The 18,299-nt window shown below is 40.7% G+C and overlaps 1 protein-coding gene across 5 annotated transcripts in view; it reads left to right on the forward strand.

The window, feature by feature from the left end:
* MEGF11 (multiple EGF like domains 11) overlaps positions 1–18,299 on the forward strand; it is a 266,370-nt gene that overhangs the window by 173,363 nt on the left and 74,708 nt on the right. For all 5 annotated transcript variants that reach the window (XM_071754168.1, XM_071754163.1, XM_071754165.1 and 2 more), the window contains 3 exons: positions 1,134–1,254; positions 5,625–5,761; positions 10,753–10,965. In XM_071754168.1, the coding sequence (XP_071610269.1) occupies positions 1,134–1,254; positions 5,625–5,761; positions 10,753–10,965 (471 nt within the window). The remainder of the gene's footprint in view (positions 1–1,133; positions 1,255–5,624; positions 5,762–10,752; positions 10,966–18,299) is intronic.

An 18,299-nucleotide genomic window follows, 5' to 3' on the forward strand; every position in this document is an offset into this window, starting at 1 on the left:
GTAGCTAAATCCCCATCCACCACACTGAACGTTTACCAGTAGGATTCACAGATTCTGCATATTAATTTTAGGTCAGCAAGCAATAGTTCCTTATTTAAAATTACCCAGAGTGTAACATCAGTTCTCATTAGAGATCTTTCAGTACTTTCAGAAGTAATTATGTTTTTCAGAATTATTTAAGGGGGAAAGAGAATTTAGCCAGTGAATTTGTTTGGAGATCTATTATAGCTGACTTAATACTTTTGCTGTCTAGTATTATTTGTTGACCTGCACGAAGGAGAAGGTAAAACATAAAGACAGTGTTAACCTTCATAAATAAGTGATATGCCTTTTGAATATTTTATTTAGTACCTGATTTCCTCATAGATTTGTGACCTCAGTCCTGGAAGCACTCGCTGCTAAAGACTCTGCTTACTATTAGGAGTTGTCCCATTGACACTAATATGTCCCTTCTCAGCAGTAAGTACTGCAGGGCCAGCCACCTGTATGATGTATGAACATCCTCATCAGAGGGCAGTTAGTTAGGAGAAGAACCTGCTGTACTTTTGGAACCTGGGATCAGAGAAAGAAGCAGTGCTGAGAAATATGCACAAATAGAGGAGATGCTGTTTTTTTGCAGGCACTAGCTGTACACTGGCCCCCATGAGGGTTGGGAGAGGCCAAATGAGCTGAGATGGCCATTAAATGATGCTGAGTTCTTGCCAGTCTGTTATGCACTGCAGATGTTACCATTTAGTAGTGACTGAAGAAATTTCAGTCATTTTAATCCCATCCTTCTATTCTGTTTGCAGCTTATTTTATTGCTATATTGTCCCATAAATAACACCGAGGGCTTCATCCTGCAACACTTTCCTGGGCTATTGTTAATGACTATGAGTTGTCCTGTTGAGAGGGTTGGAATTTTGTGCATGCATAAAGATTACACACGTGGATCAGCCTTACAGGACTCGAAATAATCCCAGCAGAAAGAAAAAAAACCTCAGCTCATTGGTACTGCCAGCAGAAGTTTACTGAGGTCCCATAATGTGCACAAAGACTCCATGATGACCCGTGCTGTGGGTTTTCCTCACATACTGCCTTTTGGAAATTCATGTAAGTGACCTCTTTTTTTTGTTTCTTCTCTCTCCACCAAGCTGTGAGGAGCGCTGTCCCCCCGGCAGTCACGGGGCTCAGTGTGAGTTGCGCTGCCCTTGCCAGAACGGAGGAGTCTGCCACCACATCACTGGAGAGTGCTCCTGTCCTCCTGGATGGACGGTGTGTAGCTGGGGCATCCTCATCCTCATTAAGGGGTTGGACTGGGAAGTTAATTGCTCACTGTCTCAGCAGACACCTTCCTTGTGTTTTGGGGATGTGTATATTTTTTGGCTGCTTCTTGTCACGAGGCTCTCACGGTTCTGAAACTGGGCCCATCTTTGTTATGTGTGCATGGCACTCACCCAGCCAGACCACTGGTCTGCAACAGGTAGCTACCATCATAGAGTTAAACAAGCAACAGTAAACCAAGCAGTGATTGCTCATTACACCCCCGTGCTGGGAGAAAAGTGAAAAAATTGTCTCTGAATTACAATTTCTTGGAATCTTCCCTGAACCCTTTGGCACTGCCTTTGCATGGCACAGAAAGCTCAGAAACTGAAGTAAGAATATGGTACTTCACCTGCAAGCAATGTTCAATAAATGTTCAAAGTAAATGTTCTTTCCTAAAGAGTACTGGAGCTACAGGAGAAAGGAAACAGTTGTAATATTTTTGAGGCCTATCAATCCATTCTGGCACTACCCGTAAAAGGTGATAAAGTGATTAAAATAAAAATATTATTTTTAGGGTATTGTTTTTAGGGTATTTTTTTCACTTCCCCTTCTGCATGCAAACATTTCTGAGGATTTGAGTTGCTTTGCTGTAGTCTTCCTCACCTGATTTTTTCAGGAGAAAAATATCACAATAGAGCAGGAGGTTTTTAGAGGTCTTTTCAGGATGCAGCATAGTCCCTAAGGAAGAACCACAGCACTGGGCCTACACAACATCTCTGGTCATATATTCTGGCCTACTTCTCTCCTCCTTACATTTTGGTGTTTTGTCTCTGTATTTTTAGTCGCCCAGAGAGACTTTCTTGAAAACTATGTTGCAGGCTGCTCTGTCCCCAGAGAAACCTTGGAGTTAACAATTGATGTTTGAAACTGAAAATGGAAGAGAGAGATCAAGTATTCCAGGGAAAGAAACTGAAATTATAAGTAAAAGCATTCAGCTTGTAAATGTTGAGATTTTAAGTATAAAGTGTCTCTCCAGGGTTTTAATGAAAAGCTGGTAATTCCATACATAGGGAGAGGAAAAAAATATTTTTTCATTCTGTGTTTTTGACTCTTGTTGGTTGGAGTGGTTTGGGAAGTGAGACATGAGTGGGCTGTAAATGAGCAAGTGAGATGGGCTAGCTAGACATCATTCATTTTATTTCACACCATGGACAGTCTCTTTTTGACATCAGGAATTTTACTTTCTGATTTCAAGGCTTGAGACTGCACACATATATTGAATGTACCATCATGTTGGAAGGAAAGAATTCTCCCTGGATTTATACAAGTGCAAATCCACTTGGATTTTACTGCTGCTGGATGAACTGAGACTTTTATCCTGTCCTAGAGTAGGCTTATTAACAGCAGCTCAGCTCCCTCGGGGTCTTGTTTGCCTGTGGGATGTGCAAGAGGAGGCAACAAGTTGAACAGGAGGAAATTCTAGGGTTCTTAGTTTTTTCCTTGAATCTGTCATCTTCAAAGCCTGGTACTTTTATTACTTGTAATATTTCTTTCGTCCTGCCTCCTCCCACCCAGTGCAGACTCTCCTAGAACCACAGTAATTTCTATGAACTGTGTCCCATGAGGTTTTACTGTCCCGTGGGTTTTTCACCAAGAGGTTGATGGCTGCCAGCATGCATTGTTGAACTAGTCAACAAAATGTGGCTTCCAGCTTACTATGATGTTTGGTTTGCACTTCTGCATCTTTGTGGCTGTGGGAGTTATTGGGTGGCTGCTTTAGGGCCTCATTAACAATTTACAGGTTTAATTCTACACATCTTTCTCATTTGCAGAATTCAGTTCTCCAAATGCTCCCAGGAAGTGGGGAGAGAAGTTAGATTTAACTTTTACAGTGCTTCTCAGAAACACTTTTGAAGGACTAGATCTCAATGTACAGGAAGGCAGCAATCTTTCCTTGCAAGGCAGAATGTTTGTGACTGGCAACACACCCTCTTTGGTCTGGATCCCACTCCCAACTTTCTGCATCATAGTGCCCTGTTAATAATACAGCACATTCTGCAAACCACTTCTCATTGCCTCTGGGCTTTCTGAAGCAACTACAATTTCTATTTTTGTCTTATTTTTCTTTCTGTTGAGGATTTTAAATGTGGGAGCTTGTGACGAAACGGAGGAGAAAAAAATCCTTTCAATACTACAAAATGGTAATAAAATAGCAAGGATTGTCAAAAGCAGAAGCTGATGAGATCAAGGTCTTAAAAAAGGTGCTGATGGGGTGAACTTTGCTGATTAGATGTAAAAGCAGCAGAAAATGTTGGTCTGACATTTGATCCTCCAGAGAGGGATGTTTTGGATTCCCTTAGTACATGTTAATGGAAAAAGTATGCCTGAAGATTCTCTTGGCTCTGGGGGGATGCATCACAGAGTATTGCTTTCTCATCATTTGTTGATAGAAATCCTGTTCCTTTTGAAGCGTGAAGAGAGAAAGTATTTATTATCAAGATAAATGGATACTTACATTTTCTGATATATAGTGTTGTGCATTACTCAAGTCCAGAGACACCAGTTTTTTAACACTGTAATCTGAATGTTCTTGAACTGAGGCCAACCTGTTTATTGCACAGCCAAGGAGCCACCTATCACTGGTTAGGAAAGGCTTTTGAGCTATCTGTTTTATGATTACACTGAAGAGCAGCCCCTCCACTTTGGGGCTGTTGATATTGCTAAACTTCCCAAACTGTTGAGTGAGAACCCCGGGGAGGGAAAGCAGCCATTATGTTCCTGGTTTATGTTTTCTGTAAGTTTTGTCTAATATGGGCTTTGTTCAAAACTCAGAGCCCTTGGGACTTGGTTAGGGAAATAAGACTTCTGAAGGATTAAACCAAACAATACTAGGGACAGAAAAACACCTTTTCCATCAAACACTGTGCCTGGCACAGGCAGCAGCAGCACTTGCTACAGTTGCCAAACATTTTCCATTATAGGACCCCATCTTCAGATCCCAGCACTGCCAGACTCATTTTGGCTGAAGTTACTCAGCTGGATGCCAGCCTCAGATTTTCTGTTTGCTCACAAAGAAAAGAAAAAAAAACCCAAAGCATACTCATACAACTTCTAAGAAAGTCTAGGGAAATCCTGGTAAGGTCTTGACACTTGACAGGGGACATTTTGTGATGCTTAGGGGAAAACTACCTAGCTTGGAAGATAAATTCTCCAAAGACACGCAGCCCTTGGTAAGGATTCTCTGCCTTGGGGTTAGGCAGCTGTAACTAGGCTTGCCCATCAGTGCCAGAGCACACAACCAAGAATGTCTGTCTGTCTTTTCCTCACTTTCAGGGGTGATTAAACAGGTTGTTTTAAGAAAACTCAGACATGGAAATTAGGGGCCAAATGAGGGAGAGGGCTGAAAGGGTGTCTGCAGTAAAGTGTTTTGGGTGGACTGGAATAAAGAGGCAGGAAAGCAGAGGGCTGGAAACACAAAAGGGGGTAAGAATGTAGCTTCTAAGATGTGGATCAGGGCAGGTCAGGGACTGAGGTTTGTCTCCAGGGTTGGGGATAAGGAGCTGGGAGGGTATTGGAGGATTCCTCTACCCAGTGTCCAGGGATTAGGCAGATTTTCCTTTGCAAATCACTTCTGGCCAAAAGGCAGCTGTGCTGCTGGTGGGGAGAGTCAGGTTGCTTCTTTGTCATCACCAGTGGCTTTCTGCAACTGTCTCATCCTCTTGTTCCCCTCCTGCTTCCTCCATGGCTTGGACAAAGAACTGGCCAGTGCCATTCTGGGCTACTTGAAGAGCATGGGGGCTGGATGAGGGTAGAGGGAATGGAAGAGGTAGCAGAGAACTTCTCCAGCATTTTGTTTCAGTCTTCTAGGGATGAATGGAGCTGTCTGACCAGAGAGCATCATAGACTATCACAGATAGCAGAACTTCATCCTCCCTCTGCAGCCTTTCCAACAGTTCTCCTCTTTCTGTATGTTCACTCTATGATGACTTCTCTGACTCCCTGTTTCACAAAAAAAAACCTCTCACCAGCACATGTGCAGCTTTGTAACCTTCTCTGGTTGCCTTTAACCTCTCCCAAGCCTTCCTGCATCTATTCAGGAGGTAATGAATATTCTGTCACTGCAGTTTATGATCCAAAGAAGATAATTATCAGTGCCTAAACAGTGGCAAGAAAAGTCCTTCTGGAGTTAGGACAGACAGGCACTTACTCTGGTAGCAGAATTTTGAGACTGTCCTTAGCCCATCTTCAAAAGAAGAAATATTGCTGCTACATTTAGGTCTAGTTTTAGTAAGATGGACAATAAATATCCAAACTGCACATATAAATTTATTGCATTATGAATGTTGACTGAAATCCTTCTCTTTTTGTAACCTTCCCAGGGGCTGGTGTGTGCACAGCCATGTCCTCCTGGAACATTTGGAATTAACTGCAGCCAGGACTGTCCCTGCCACAACGGAGGACAGTGTGATCCTGTGACAGGAAAGTGCATCTGTGCAGCTGGCTATATTGGAGACAGGTAAAAATAAAACCCCAAAGTCTTTAGTTTGAACTATGATTTGACAATATTTATATTCCTTCCAGGACAACCTTACTCTCTGAAAAATGGTATTGTTTTTCTATCGCTCCAATTAGGTTCATCCTTCCGAAGCAGCACGAGCATTATAAATGTGGCAATGTTATTACTTTTATTGGCAGTGCTCTCCATTTACAGGGTTTTTTTTAATATAACTTTCAAAATTTAATGGATTAAATTTAATTTAGATATTTACAGTGATAAATTTAATAGAGAGCATTACGTGTTTACAAGATATGTAAATGAATTATATTTATACAAATTAATATCCTCAGGAGTAAGCAATGCGGTGGTTTAGTGTTTCCCTCAGCCCTTCTCTGCTGCTGCAGCACTGATCCATCTCAGACACCAACAAAAGGTGATAAATCCTCAAAATTTATGAACGAGAGCCTGCACCCATAAATCCATCAGAGATGATGATATTGTTGTACAAGGGTGTCATGGGTGCATGGATTCAGCAAAATGACTACACAGCAAAGTCAGGGCAGGATTGTAAAGTGTGTTGGCTCAGGCAGTCCTGCCAGCAGGGCTCACCATGGTGGGGAGGCTGCAGCTGAACAAGCTTTCCTTGGCAGTTTTCAGGAGGGGTGGGACTCTGTCACCAGGGTTTCCAGAGACCTTGGGCACCACTCCGAAGTGTAAGCTCTGCTAAAGCCCTTTCTCCAGCAGCTTCCCTTTTTTTATTAGCTAGAACAAGCTACTATCAGTGTACTGACATGTGCTATAATTATACTTTTATGCAGCAAAGCTCATTGGAATTTCTCATTTCTTGCTTCATTGTACACTCAGTGATCTTTTATAGCACTCAACAGACCGACCTCCAGCACTGGGCTGGGGCTCAGAAGTCCATGCTGTTTGCCATTAAATGTGGAAGTTCCTTGGTTCTGTTTTATCACCAGCAGTAGTTGGAGGGAGCTCTGAAGATCATGTCAGGATCTGCATGTGGCTGAATATGGTAGAAATGCTAATTATTTCAAATCAATTTAGTGGAGAAGACATCAGATTTCAGCTGTAGCTACCATGTAATTACTGTTGCTAAACAAAGCTTTCTCCTCTCCTGTGGATTAACAGTTTTACTATAGGAAGCACCTGTGCAGCCTGTTCTGCCTGCTGACAAAAGCAGAGATTTTTGCTACTGATTCCCCTAGAGAGGGGCAGGAGAAGGCAGCTCAAAACCTGCACTATAGGGCAGACCTGGCAAGAGTTCACAGGAACTGTCCTTGAAAAAAGTGGAGTGTGGGCTGTTCAGATTTGTACTTGGAGAAACGTGAGAGATTTGGACTCTAGAGAGGGATATGACTGGGGAAGACAGAGGCAGGGAGGAAGAAACTTAAGTATGGAAGCTGGAAGAAGTGGAAGAGAATCCAAGGGAAGGTCTCACTGTGGACCTGCACCCAGGCAAAACCCTGAGGGTTGGATCACCTGCCCTGTTCTGGAACAGGGGAGTAAAAGGTGGAGACCAAAAGGAGAGTTAGAGGAGCAGGAGAAAGTTAGGGACATGGGCAGATCAGAAAGCTTTTCTAGCAGCCTAGAGATCCCCACATTTCAAATGGATTCTCAGACAGTTAAAACATATTTATCTATCAGCTTTTAATCAGCCTTCAGTAAGGGAAATGAAACTTGGGGCCCATTATGTTCAGTTGGAGCCTGGCCTCTCTCAGGCTGTGGCAGCACGGTGCCTGCACTGGGAATAGGCTCACCTTGTTGCTACCTACAGGGGGCTAATGGTAGGCTGCCCATTGATTTCAGGGAGGGCACAAGGCACAAGGTCTTTAAAAAGTCTAAATTGCTGTCCTTGGTTATGTGCTTACACAGCTTGGACAATGGGACAGATTAGTCAGCACCATTTTAGCTTGAAGTCTGTTTTACTTTCTGGATCTCATGCAACTGTTTCAGTGTAACTGCAAGTACAGCAGGAGGATGCTGCTGCCTAACAAAACAGTGTTTTCCTTAAATTTTTACAAGGCACTGAAAAAATTGTAATAGCAACACATATTGTGAATAACAACAATAAAAACTAAACTCACTCTATCTACTATCATCCTTTTTAATTGTCAGTAAGTGCTATATAATCCTACATATAATTGTCTTGTGCAGGAGATAATAACATAGAGTAATATAAATATTTGTGCAGATGAAATGGTCATAAAGGTCCATGTAAGTGTAATTGCTACACTTTGTTCCCTGCCTATTTTCCAGGAACTTGCAATGCACTAAATACCTAGGAAGGTGGCAAGCACTGTTAATAACTCCAGGCAGCTTTGTGCTCTGCTAAAATGACTGGATGTGTCGTGTAAATGTCTGTTTTGCAAACTGGAAAGGAATAATAGCAGAAACACAGTTAGTAACAGAGGATGGGCTGTCTGAGAATTCATTGGCTGACAGGAAAATGAACATACTGTTTTAGCTTTGTTTTCCATATTGCCATTAAACTTAAACATTGAATCTCAACAGAATAAATACCACATCTGTTATAAGAAAATGAGCAGGCTTACTGTCTTGTGGTGTTTGTACCTGTATCTTTTATCAACAGAATGACTATCTCCAGGCTACTGTGCTTTGGATGTCTTTTAATATTTGCCTGTGCTACATAAATGTATTCACTCTTTCAAAATAAACAGACAAACAGAAAAGCCTAAAAAAAAACTTTACAGCATTATTGCAGGAAAAAAAAATATCTGGAAAAAATGTAGGTGTCTGTACTAAGTTCATCTGTTAAGCAGCCTGTCTCATGTTCAATATTTTGTGAAATTGCTTCCATTAATTCTACAGGTGACAGCCATATTATCCTATCCCAACCCAAATAATTATAGTACATATTAAAGTTCAGTGGATATTATAATACGAATCTCCCCAGATAGGCAGAAAGCAATGTAAATTAAACAAGAAACACAACTAGGGCTTAGCAGCTCATTTTGTAATTTAATTGAACAATGTATCTGGTTGTTAACGCTGCTATGGACACATTAGATTGATATGTTGCAAAGGAAAGATGTTTAAGTAGAAAGCTAATTCCTGCTGTGATTATTCTTATGTTCCAGAGGAGTCATTATTAGTATTCTTTGTATAAAATTCATTAGCGGTAGCTGCTTGATCTCCAAATAAATAAGTTGGTTAAATTGTTAGTAGAAAAAGGCTAATTATGTAAATGGATTGGGTCGTCAATATTTCATTTCCAGATGCTTTTCTCCCTGCTAGGTAATGCTTCATCTTCTATAAATATAGAAAGATATAGTGCACTATTGACTAACTATTCATCTCATTGAGTACAGTGCTCTCCTGCTCACTAGTGGAGCTGTGCACCACAACAGAGACAGAAGGCATCTTAATCTGTTCTTCATTGCATTTCATTTGCTCTAAGTGTTCCAGCCATAATGTTACCCATTCTTTCCTGCTTATTTCCTTTGCAGCTGAACCACCCTGAGAGCAGCAGGGCTAGCAGCCAGTGCTGCTGGTGGGTCTCTGGGCTCCTTTTCATCCTGTTTGCCAAAACTCCTATGTTGGGGTCTCATATGAACTCCAGAACTTGGATTGTGTAGCTAGAAACTGTGTTGATGCTCACTGCTGCTAAATAACTGGCCAGGCCTTTTCCTTTGTTTAATTATTTTTAGTAAGGCATGATAATCTGAAGCTGCAAAAGTGATGCTCTTATATACTGACTGTGTTCATCTCAGTTTTGCCTGGCTTGCATCAGACATTAATCTTTTATTACTGATCATTATACTAAATTCTTACCTGCCAGCTGTGAAATGACCTGCAGAAAGACATTTAACAATTGCCTCTATCCACTGAGTGTACAGTGTACACTCTAATCAATGCTCAGGATTAAATTAATGCTGATAGGCAATTTCCAATATCTGGCATTCATGTGATAAGGGAATTGGGCTTTTCTGGGCTTCTTTTTTTTTTTTTTTTATTTTTTATTAACTGAAAATGGCCTATCTGTATTTCACAGTGGATCATGTAAACTGTAGTACTGACTCATTGCAGAATTCTGAAACCACTGAATTGTGTCAGGCACAAAATCAGTTGCTTTCTTTAGGACCTTAGCTGAGCTTTTCAAAGGAGAAAATATTATGAACACTTCAACTAGTTGCATAGGGCAATGAAACAGACTTTTTGGCAGATTTCATAATGTATCCAGTAAGGGAATATTTTAAGCAGTGCATGGAAGGTGCAATTTAAAACAATTTGTGTATAGTGTTTGCAGGTTCCATTTTTTATGTGTATTGAATATTAAAAACGTTGGCAGTTTCTGAGAAGATACTACACTAAAGAGCATGAAAGTGATTTGTCTTGAGATTTTGTGCTAACCATCCCTGGAGTGAGAGATGGGAAGGAAGTTTGAGCTTTAATTACTGAGAACCCACACTAAAGACAAAGGAGTGTATTTTCTCCAATTTGGTATAAAGCTGGTACAGTGACAGCATTGAGGGGAAATAAAACTATATATTACTGGAGAACACTTGACTCAATATTGTTTCATAGACCATGTTTCCTTTCAAGTCTCATTATCACTAGGAGGACCATATGCTTTTAAAAGTGTGCAGTCCTTCTGTAATAAAGGGAAGGCAAACAGGTGAAGTTGGTTTTTTCATAAAGTATTGTATTCTATATCAGTTTCTTCTGATTGATGAATGGAATTGTCAAGGTCCAGGAAACAAGAACACATTTCCTTAACTAAGATAATATTAACTAATGCAAATTTTGCAGGATATAATTGGACAGAGATTAATGCACTTCCAGTTAGCAGCAATTTACATGCTCAAGGCATCACATTACTCCAATGATATCATCAGTTCACAGTATATTACTTAAATAAATGAGCAATGATTTTGTACTTGATTCATTAACAAAAACATTCCTGTGTAAAAGTCATAAGCAGACTAGACTTTAGCATTTGATTGGATCCTGTCTTGCATATTTCATTACAGGTGCCAAGAAGAGTGTCCTATAGGGACATATGGCTTTCAGTGCACACAAAGATGTGACTGCCAGAATGGTGCAAAGTGTTATCATGTAAATGGAGCTTGTATGTGTGATCCTGGATTTAAAGGGATTTATTGCCAAGAAAGAATGTGCCCAGAAGGGTTTTATGGCCTCAAATGCAACAAGAGATGTCCTTGCAATATCACCAACACTCTCAGGTATGTACATCATATTATATGTACTAGTGCAGGGACTGGGCAAATAAAGCACTGGGGGAAAATTCCATCAACTGCACCTACTCCCTTTTTCTCTGTAGCTGTAATTAAGAACACAAACAGTTCCTCTGGAATGCAGTCTTTGATTTAAATCACCTCAGGTTTGGCAACATAGCCTCTGTCCAACTAGCATGTACCTGTTCAAACAGCTCTGCTAAAATCTGAAACAATCCTACATGGCCTTATCCTTATAGCTGCAGTCTTTTAGGCAAAAGAATTATTATATGATGCTCATAGATATGCATAATAACTCACTGAAGTTTAAAAATACAGATATGTTTACTTAAATTCATCATTTTGTCTCCTTTCATGACATGGGTTTTTTTTAGATCTACAGACAACAAAGGGACTTTCAAAATGAAACCTAATTTGCTTCAGTTTATGTGGCATGGCAAATTACCTTGTTGAAACACTTGAGGCAGATGTATAAATAGACTGAAATCAATATCCCCAAGTCAATCTTTGGAACTGTAACAAAGCCAACATTGTCAGAATAGACATCTCTTCTTTTCTTATGTGTGCCTATTTTTGCTCATCTTTCAGTATATGTATGTGTGAAATATTCAGGAAAATAAATAACAGGGAAACATCTAATTGGAATAAGCCTCACTGAAAAGGTCAGGTTTCAATGGTTTGCCTCCTTTTGGTTTTTTTAGGATCTGATTCTTGAGGTACTCATTAATAACTAGAGCCATAAGCAGACTGGAGCACCTAACATGGAATAGGTTGAAATTACTTTCTTCTTGCAGGCTTGTGTAAATTTTCCAAAACCTGAAAAAAAGGGAATAATTTGAGACTCTTCACTATTATCCTTTTGTAACTCCTTGCTGTGATTACTGACTGCCAGAACTGCTGTTTGGAGCTTCCTCACTCCCTTACATACAGGAAAGGAAGCCTGGGCACTGAAAACTCCCTGGCCTCAGCTATTCCACTGGACTAGGATGCCCACCTTTCCTTACCATGCCTGCAAGGTGCTGAGCCCCTCTGCTCCCACTTGAGTTCTTCCTTTTTCTGTCCATTTCTCTTGAACATTCCTAGACAATTCAGGATTATGTGGGCTTCAGAAGGAGGTGGGGATAATTCATGCCCAAGTAAATATGCCCTCTATACAAACATTCTTTGATTTCAAACCAGAGAGGTAGGGACCTGACTGTCTTGCTGATGATGACAAACCTGCCTTGCAGTTTGCTAAAATATAACCACCCTCCTCACTTATGTATGCAAGCAATACCACCTAATTTATGCACACATACACACACACACACAAACACTTCAGGCAAATCTTTTTGTGTGCTTGAGATAGGCTTTATTTGTCTCAGTGCTGGAAGTAAATAAGTGATCTTTCTTGTGAATTCAAGTTCAATTCTGACTGGTGAGGTTTTGCTTAACTGAAAGTCGGAGCTCATGATGGATTATTTAAAAGCCTTGTAATTCTGATGCTACAAGTCCTCTACAGAAAGATAACTCCAGCTCTGCTGGGCTTGACAGTAAGGATCCAAAGTGTCTGACACCTTAAAGGTAGCTCTGTACAACAGGCTTCAATAATTTCTGATTGGTTTAGGTATCACAGAATTGTTGCAAAAATAAAATCCCTAAGGCTGAGCATTATAAACAAAAAGGTTAATGCTGAGCTGTACTGAGGATAAGGGATGATATGAGAGTTACTGCAGGGTGGTTTAAGGTATAAATTCCTGCATGTCACACTGCTCTGCAGTACCTGACAGTGGGCACAACTTGAACCTGCCATAAATACAAGGTAAACTGCCCCTCAGTGAAAGCTGTTCTTCATGGGTGTGAAAGGGTGGGAGTATGGCCTTGGACAGGAGGTGAGGCAGTGTCTTTACCCCCTCCCCTAGCCCATAGAAATCTGGTCATGTGCCTGTTTTCCCACTAAGGGCAGGGAAATAGAAGGCCATGGGCAATGCTGAGCTTGGTTGCTGTTTCTCAGCAAACTTCTCAGTTTATTAAGAGTCTTTAAAGTGGGGGAAGGTTATGAATTGGAGGGTGCAAGAGCTCATTCTAGATTACTCAAAGGGACTACCTGGGAGGTGCTCTGGGGGACTGCCAGGAGATCCTTCCTGAAAGAGCAAACTAGCACCATCCACCTGTGAAGCAACCTGAGGTCTCAAGTTTGAGAGAGCTAAGAAAGGTGGAAGATCGAATCCTTTCACAGCTTTTTTCTGGGAATGTGGTTGTTCTTACACACCATGTACCTGACCTGTGCCTGCTTGCTGTCTGACAAATACATTTTATGCCTTCCTTCCCATCTCTGCTCCATCAGCTTCACTTGCAGCATTCTCTGCTAAGATGGTATCTCCATTTCCTTAATAAATGAGTCTAGTCTTTCCATTGATAAAATCTCCCTTTTCCTACATCTTATCACTGCTGTTAGGGAACAAAGAGATATCAGCAAGCTGTGGATCTCTAAGTGTGTTTCATTCATCCATGGTATTTCAGCTTTTCGCTTTTCAATGAGGTCCTCAGAGTGCTGTCAATTCCTGAGCTGATGGCAAATGACCTCCAGAGGCACTCCATAGTCTGAACAAAGCTTTTCACAGATTATCTCACCAGTCCCATACAACATACATCTCTTCCCACCTACCTCCTCCCATTCCTCTCCTGAATTTTTATTGTTACTGGGACTGAGGTCTTCCAAAGTGATTAATTTACTGACAGCCACCCATTTTTCCCCAGGAGGAGTTCAAACTGTTGGCTATTTCTTGTAGTATCAAAGTGTGTTGGTTAATTATATGAAAATTTGAAAGAAGGTGAGGGAAGCTTGCATATTTCTGTGAGTGGTTTTGACTCAGTTGATCTGGTTATGTAAGAGCTGCCTGGTATGGAAAGTTCTGGAGGCTTTGAGGAGCAGGTTGGGGAGGAACATTAAGAAATACACAATCAGCTTTTCTATTTTCATAGAACTATCTATTTTAATGTCTAAAGAGACCAGCACAGTCATCTAGTCTAACCTTCTGCATAGTAATGGCTGAAGAACATCATCCAATCATTTCTGCATCAAAGCACACTGAAAGGCACTTTGTACAGGAATTTTGAACAGCCCCAGAACTAGGTATTAAGAATGTGCTGGTGATTTGGACTGTTCTTCCCAGGGAAAGATACACCTGTAAAAAAAAAACAAAAAAGTAGAGTCTACTGAAGTCAGAAAGGTATCATCCTGACAGCACTGAGGGGAAAAAATAGCTGGAATAGTCTCAGCAACCCTCCTTTCCTGAGCACTGGTGTGGTGTCAGCCACAGACCTTTAGTAATGTCTTTCCCAGGTCAGAGACATCAGAAGGAGGACATGGAGACCTCTTAAACCTTGATGCTTTCCTACTGTGACAAAGACTCTAATTGTTGCCTCAACACTGAAGTTTGGAAGGACCAAACTTCACAGACCTTACATGAAATTTTGCCTTGGCCTAAAAATCAGTAATGCCCTTGAATGAGGATGGCTTTGAGGACGTGCTAGACTGAAGTGGTGGCCTTACAGTCTCATTGTGACTATTTCTTGTAAAGCAAGAAGGCATTTTAGTAAGAGAGACTGAATGTAGTATGGCCACCAAAAGCCAGAAAGTAATGTTAAGTAAAGATTAGGGCTGTTGTTCATTAGCATGAGATGACTGTGCTAGTGTGTAAACAGGAAGGCAGGAAATTCACTGGGAAGAAGTTTTGGCTGAAAGATGTGTGCAGAACAAATTCAGAATTTGGAACAGATTGTGCTGTCTAAAGGCATTTATTTTCTCAATTTCTCTTAAAGTAAAATTACCTGGTTTCTTCAGATTTGCTGCAAATTAGATGTTTAAAAAATGCAAAGGTCAAAATTGGTTTTCTGTTATTCAGTTCAAGGAGTACATTATAAAAAATTAAATCTTTTATTGCTGTAAATATAGTTCAGATGCCAGGGAACGTACAGCAGCTTCCAAACTGCAGCAAGAGCCATGGAGCAATTTCTTTCTCATACTATATTGTGCTGTGTGGACAGCTTCCAGTTTCCACCTCTACTCAGCCTAGTGCCAGAGAAACACTTGGCTGCTTGCTTTCACTCTAGGTTTTCTACACTGCTTCTTCTTGTTACACTAGAGATTTGAAGAAATAGAAGTTGTTAAGATTCCATGCAAAATACTAATGTATAACACTGCCAAACTTTTCCAAGAGTATAAGGCTTCCTTCCTGCTTGCAGCAAGTAGTTGGAAAGCAGGTGCTAGTGGGTTTGCCTCCTGGGATCCTTTTGGAGGCCTCATGTTCTCTTATCCATCCATTCAGTGATCCTTCTCTGGAGAAATTGGGTTTGTTTCTTAATTTCTACCTATTGGCAGCATGGAGAAGTGTCTTACAAACACTGCACCCCATGCTGGCAAAGTGTTACATGGACTCATGACCTTGAAGAGTACATTCAGAAGAAAAAGGGAAGAATTATGCAAGAAATCCCCTCTGCTGTCTGTATTTCTTGTTCTTTGCCTTAACACATTTTCCATTAAGTGACTCAAACTTCTCAGCTTAAATGCAACTTGAGTTTTGTTCACAGGATGGGCTGGATGCATGGATAGGTGGTGGGGTGACAGGTGAGTTTCCTGGCTGTAGTTATCTACATACCTAGCTGTGTCTAGGTACATAGTTTAAACAGAATTAAATTTTATAGAATACCAATATAAAGAGGAAAGCATTCTTTACTCACACATATGTGCATATATGCATCATTTTTACATCATGAGCTGCAAGATATTTAGTATGTAACTCTGATGACTTTTAAGTACTGGACTGGTTCATACATGTCACCATAGAAAAAAATTAATAGGAAAAATTTAGTCCTATTCAGTGATATCAGCTTAAAATGATTTCCAAAGGAAGAAAGGCATCATTTTACAGATGGTACAGATGAAGTACAGAAAGTGTGAGTAACATGGCCAAGATTCATTGGCAGGACTGGGAGGAGAACATCTGTCTTGTGAATGTTGGTTAAGTATCTAAATTGCAGCCATCTCTGGGTTAACACTGCATCAGAGCACCTGAATTGTCAAACAAGTGCTTGTGACTCAGGGCATTGCATTCTCTGTAGCTGAGACAAGTCTCCTGTGTTCCCTGCCCAGACACAGCCCATCAGCTCATTTCAGACCTACCTATGCAGGTCTGAGGTCCTTGTGCTTGTTCCATTACTATAACATTATGGTGTGTGATAAAGTTTGGGTTGTAAAAGCTTTGGTGAGATTTATCCTGCTGCTGTCCAGGAGAGGTTTCCCTTCCCCTGCTTTATTAGTCTATTCACCAACTGCTGCTACCCACCCAGGACTATTGGTATGGGTATCCTAACTCAGGAATTTAATGTGAAGGATTTTTCTTAATCCTACACACCAAGACAGCAAAAGATAAGTACTTCAAAGCACTGGAGAAGGACTACAAGTTCTTGGTGTAGGAGAAAACCAAAACTCTGACATGCTCAGGCTGATAATAAAATAGTTCTTGCTTCAGATTATATGGATGCAGGGACCCAAACATCTGCACTGGGCTTTTCCTAGTTCATAGACTCATGGAACAGTGGGAAAAGGCATTAAGGAGGCAGAATATGGTCTTAACCTTCTACTGGACCTTGTTTTGGAGTCCAAGCCCTTGTCTCCCACATACAGTTCTTGCAAGGCCTGTTTGGTTCTTGCTTCTTTTAGTGCAGGTTAGAAATTTTTAGTCCTTAATATATAGCCTGCATCTCATGCAAAGAAGCTGTCCATTTTGATGAAGGAGACTACCTTTGAGTAGTAATTTTTACTGAGTAGAGTATTTTCTATTGAATTGTCATAGGCTGATTCAAACTACCATGATCTATATTTTTTTGAAAGATTTAATTTAGCCAACAGATGCAGTTCTCATGGAACCATATGATATGTGCAGTAGTAGTGAAAACAGAAACAAAAAATCATCTTTAAAATATATCTGTAATGTTTAGCTTTCTGCTCCTATTAGGTAATGATTAATAGACACAGAGGGGGGAAAAATGAGCTTTTATTATTTTCAGCTGACTGTTAAGAGATGTTTCATGAACAGAGATAATTTCAGGGGCTGCTTTGTCAGAAGAATTTCATGGATGGTCGTTTGTTAAGCTGATGAATTATTTTAATTAGACAGTAAAACAATATTTGTGATGAAACATATGACACTCACAAAATCTGATGATTCTTTGTCACAACCATTTGTGACTGACCTCTCCTACCAGAAACTGACAGAAACATTCTTGGGAATTACATTTTATGAGGTTACCTTGAAAATTACCATACATGATATTAATTTTCTAGGTGTAAAGAAACCCATTCAGTTATGTCTGCAGTATTACAGTATAGCAATAAATAATAATAAAGAAAATAAATGGCTTATATGATGCAAGAAGACCCCCAAACAGGAGACAGGGAGGTGTCCTGTATATGTAGGGTGCATGTCTCCCTATAGGGAGGTGTCACCTTGCAGAACCCTATTCTTTCCTGTTCTGATAATAATACATAAAATCTGATTTGTAGCAATATCATTTCTGATCTTTCTCATGGAGGGCTGGACAGTGCTGTTATGGCAGTGTTATGGTGTAGAGGTCCCCAGAACAGACTGAGCTCTCTTACACTCCCAGCTGACCTCAGACAACACAGGGTCCTTTTCAAAGAATCAGATTCCCTCTCCAGCCCCTGCTCTCTCTTTTGAGGACCATATCTCCCCAAACTGGAATTTCTCCGTGCTCTCCTTTCCCATCCCCCAGAAAATCTCTTTAAGCCAGAACTGAACACATCTCCAGCCTTCCCTCCTTCCCTAGCCTCCAGGCACAGTTTCAGAGTGGCTCTCCTACTGTGGGAGGTCAGTGCCCCAAGGAAACCAAGGAGATGCTCTTTCTGTTTGTAGAAGAGAAAACTGAGACTAAAGGTAAATTCTTTCACAGCAGAAGGAACAAAGGGGTAAGTCTTCCACCTACCAGATGCAGAAGGACCAGGCATCATCCAGACTTTGGGGCTTGAGTCTCCTTTCTGCTTTTCTTTCTGTGTGCTCTCACAGCAGAGTGGATTGTCTGAATAGAAATGAGAGCCAGAGGATTAATGTTGGGCAGCAATGCTCATTATTCAGCATAAAGGAACTTGACTCATTTCCCTGCTATTTAGTCCCAGGGCTCCTGTTGACTTTTGCACCAAATAAATCCCAAGGCTTCAGGTAGTGATCAGTTCTGTTCACTGGGGATGAATACTCCTGCAAAAAGCACTTTTTTTCCAAGGAAATTTTTCCCTTGCAGAACATTTTTCTTTGAGAGGTGAA

This window comes from Heliangelus exortis, chromosome 11 (assembly GCF_036169615.1).
Source record: "Heliangelus exortis chromosome 11, bHelExo1.hap1, whole genome shotgun sequence".
In the NCBI taxonomy this organism is placed as follows: Eukaryota; Metazoa; Chordata; class Aves; order Apodiformes; family Trochilidae; genus Heliangelus; species Heliangelus exortis.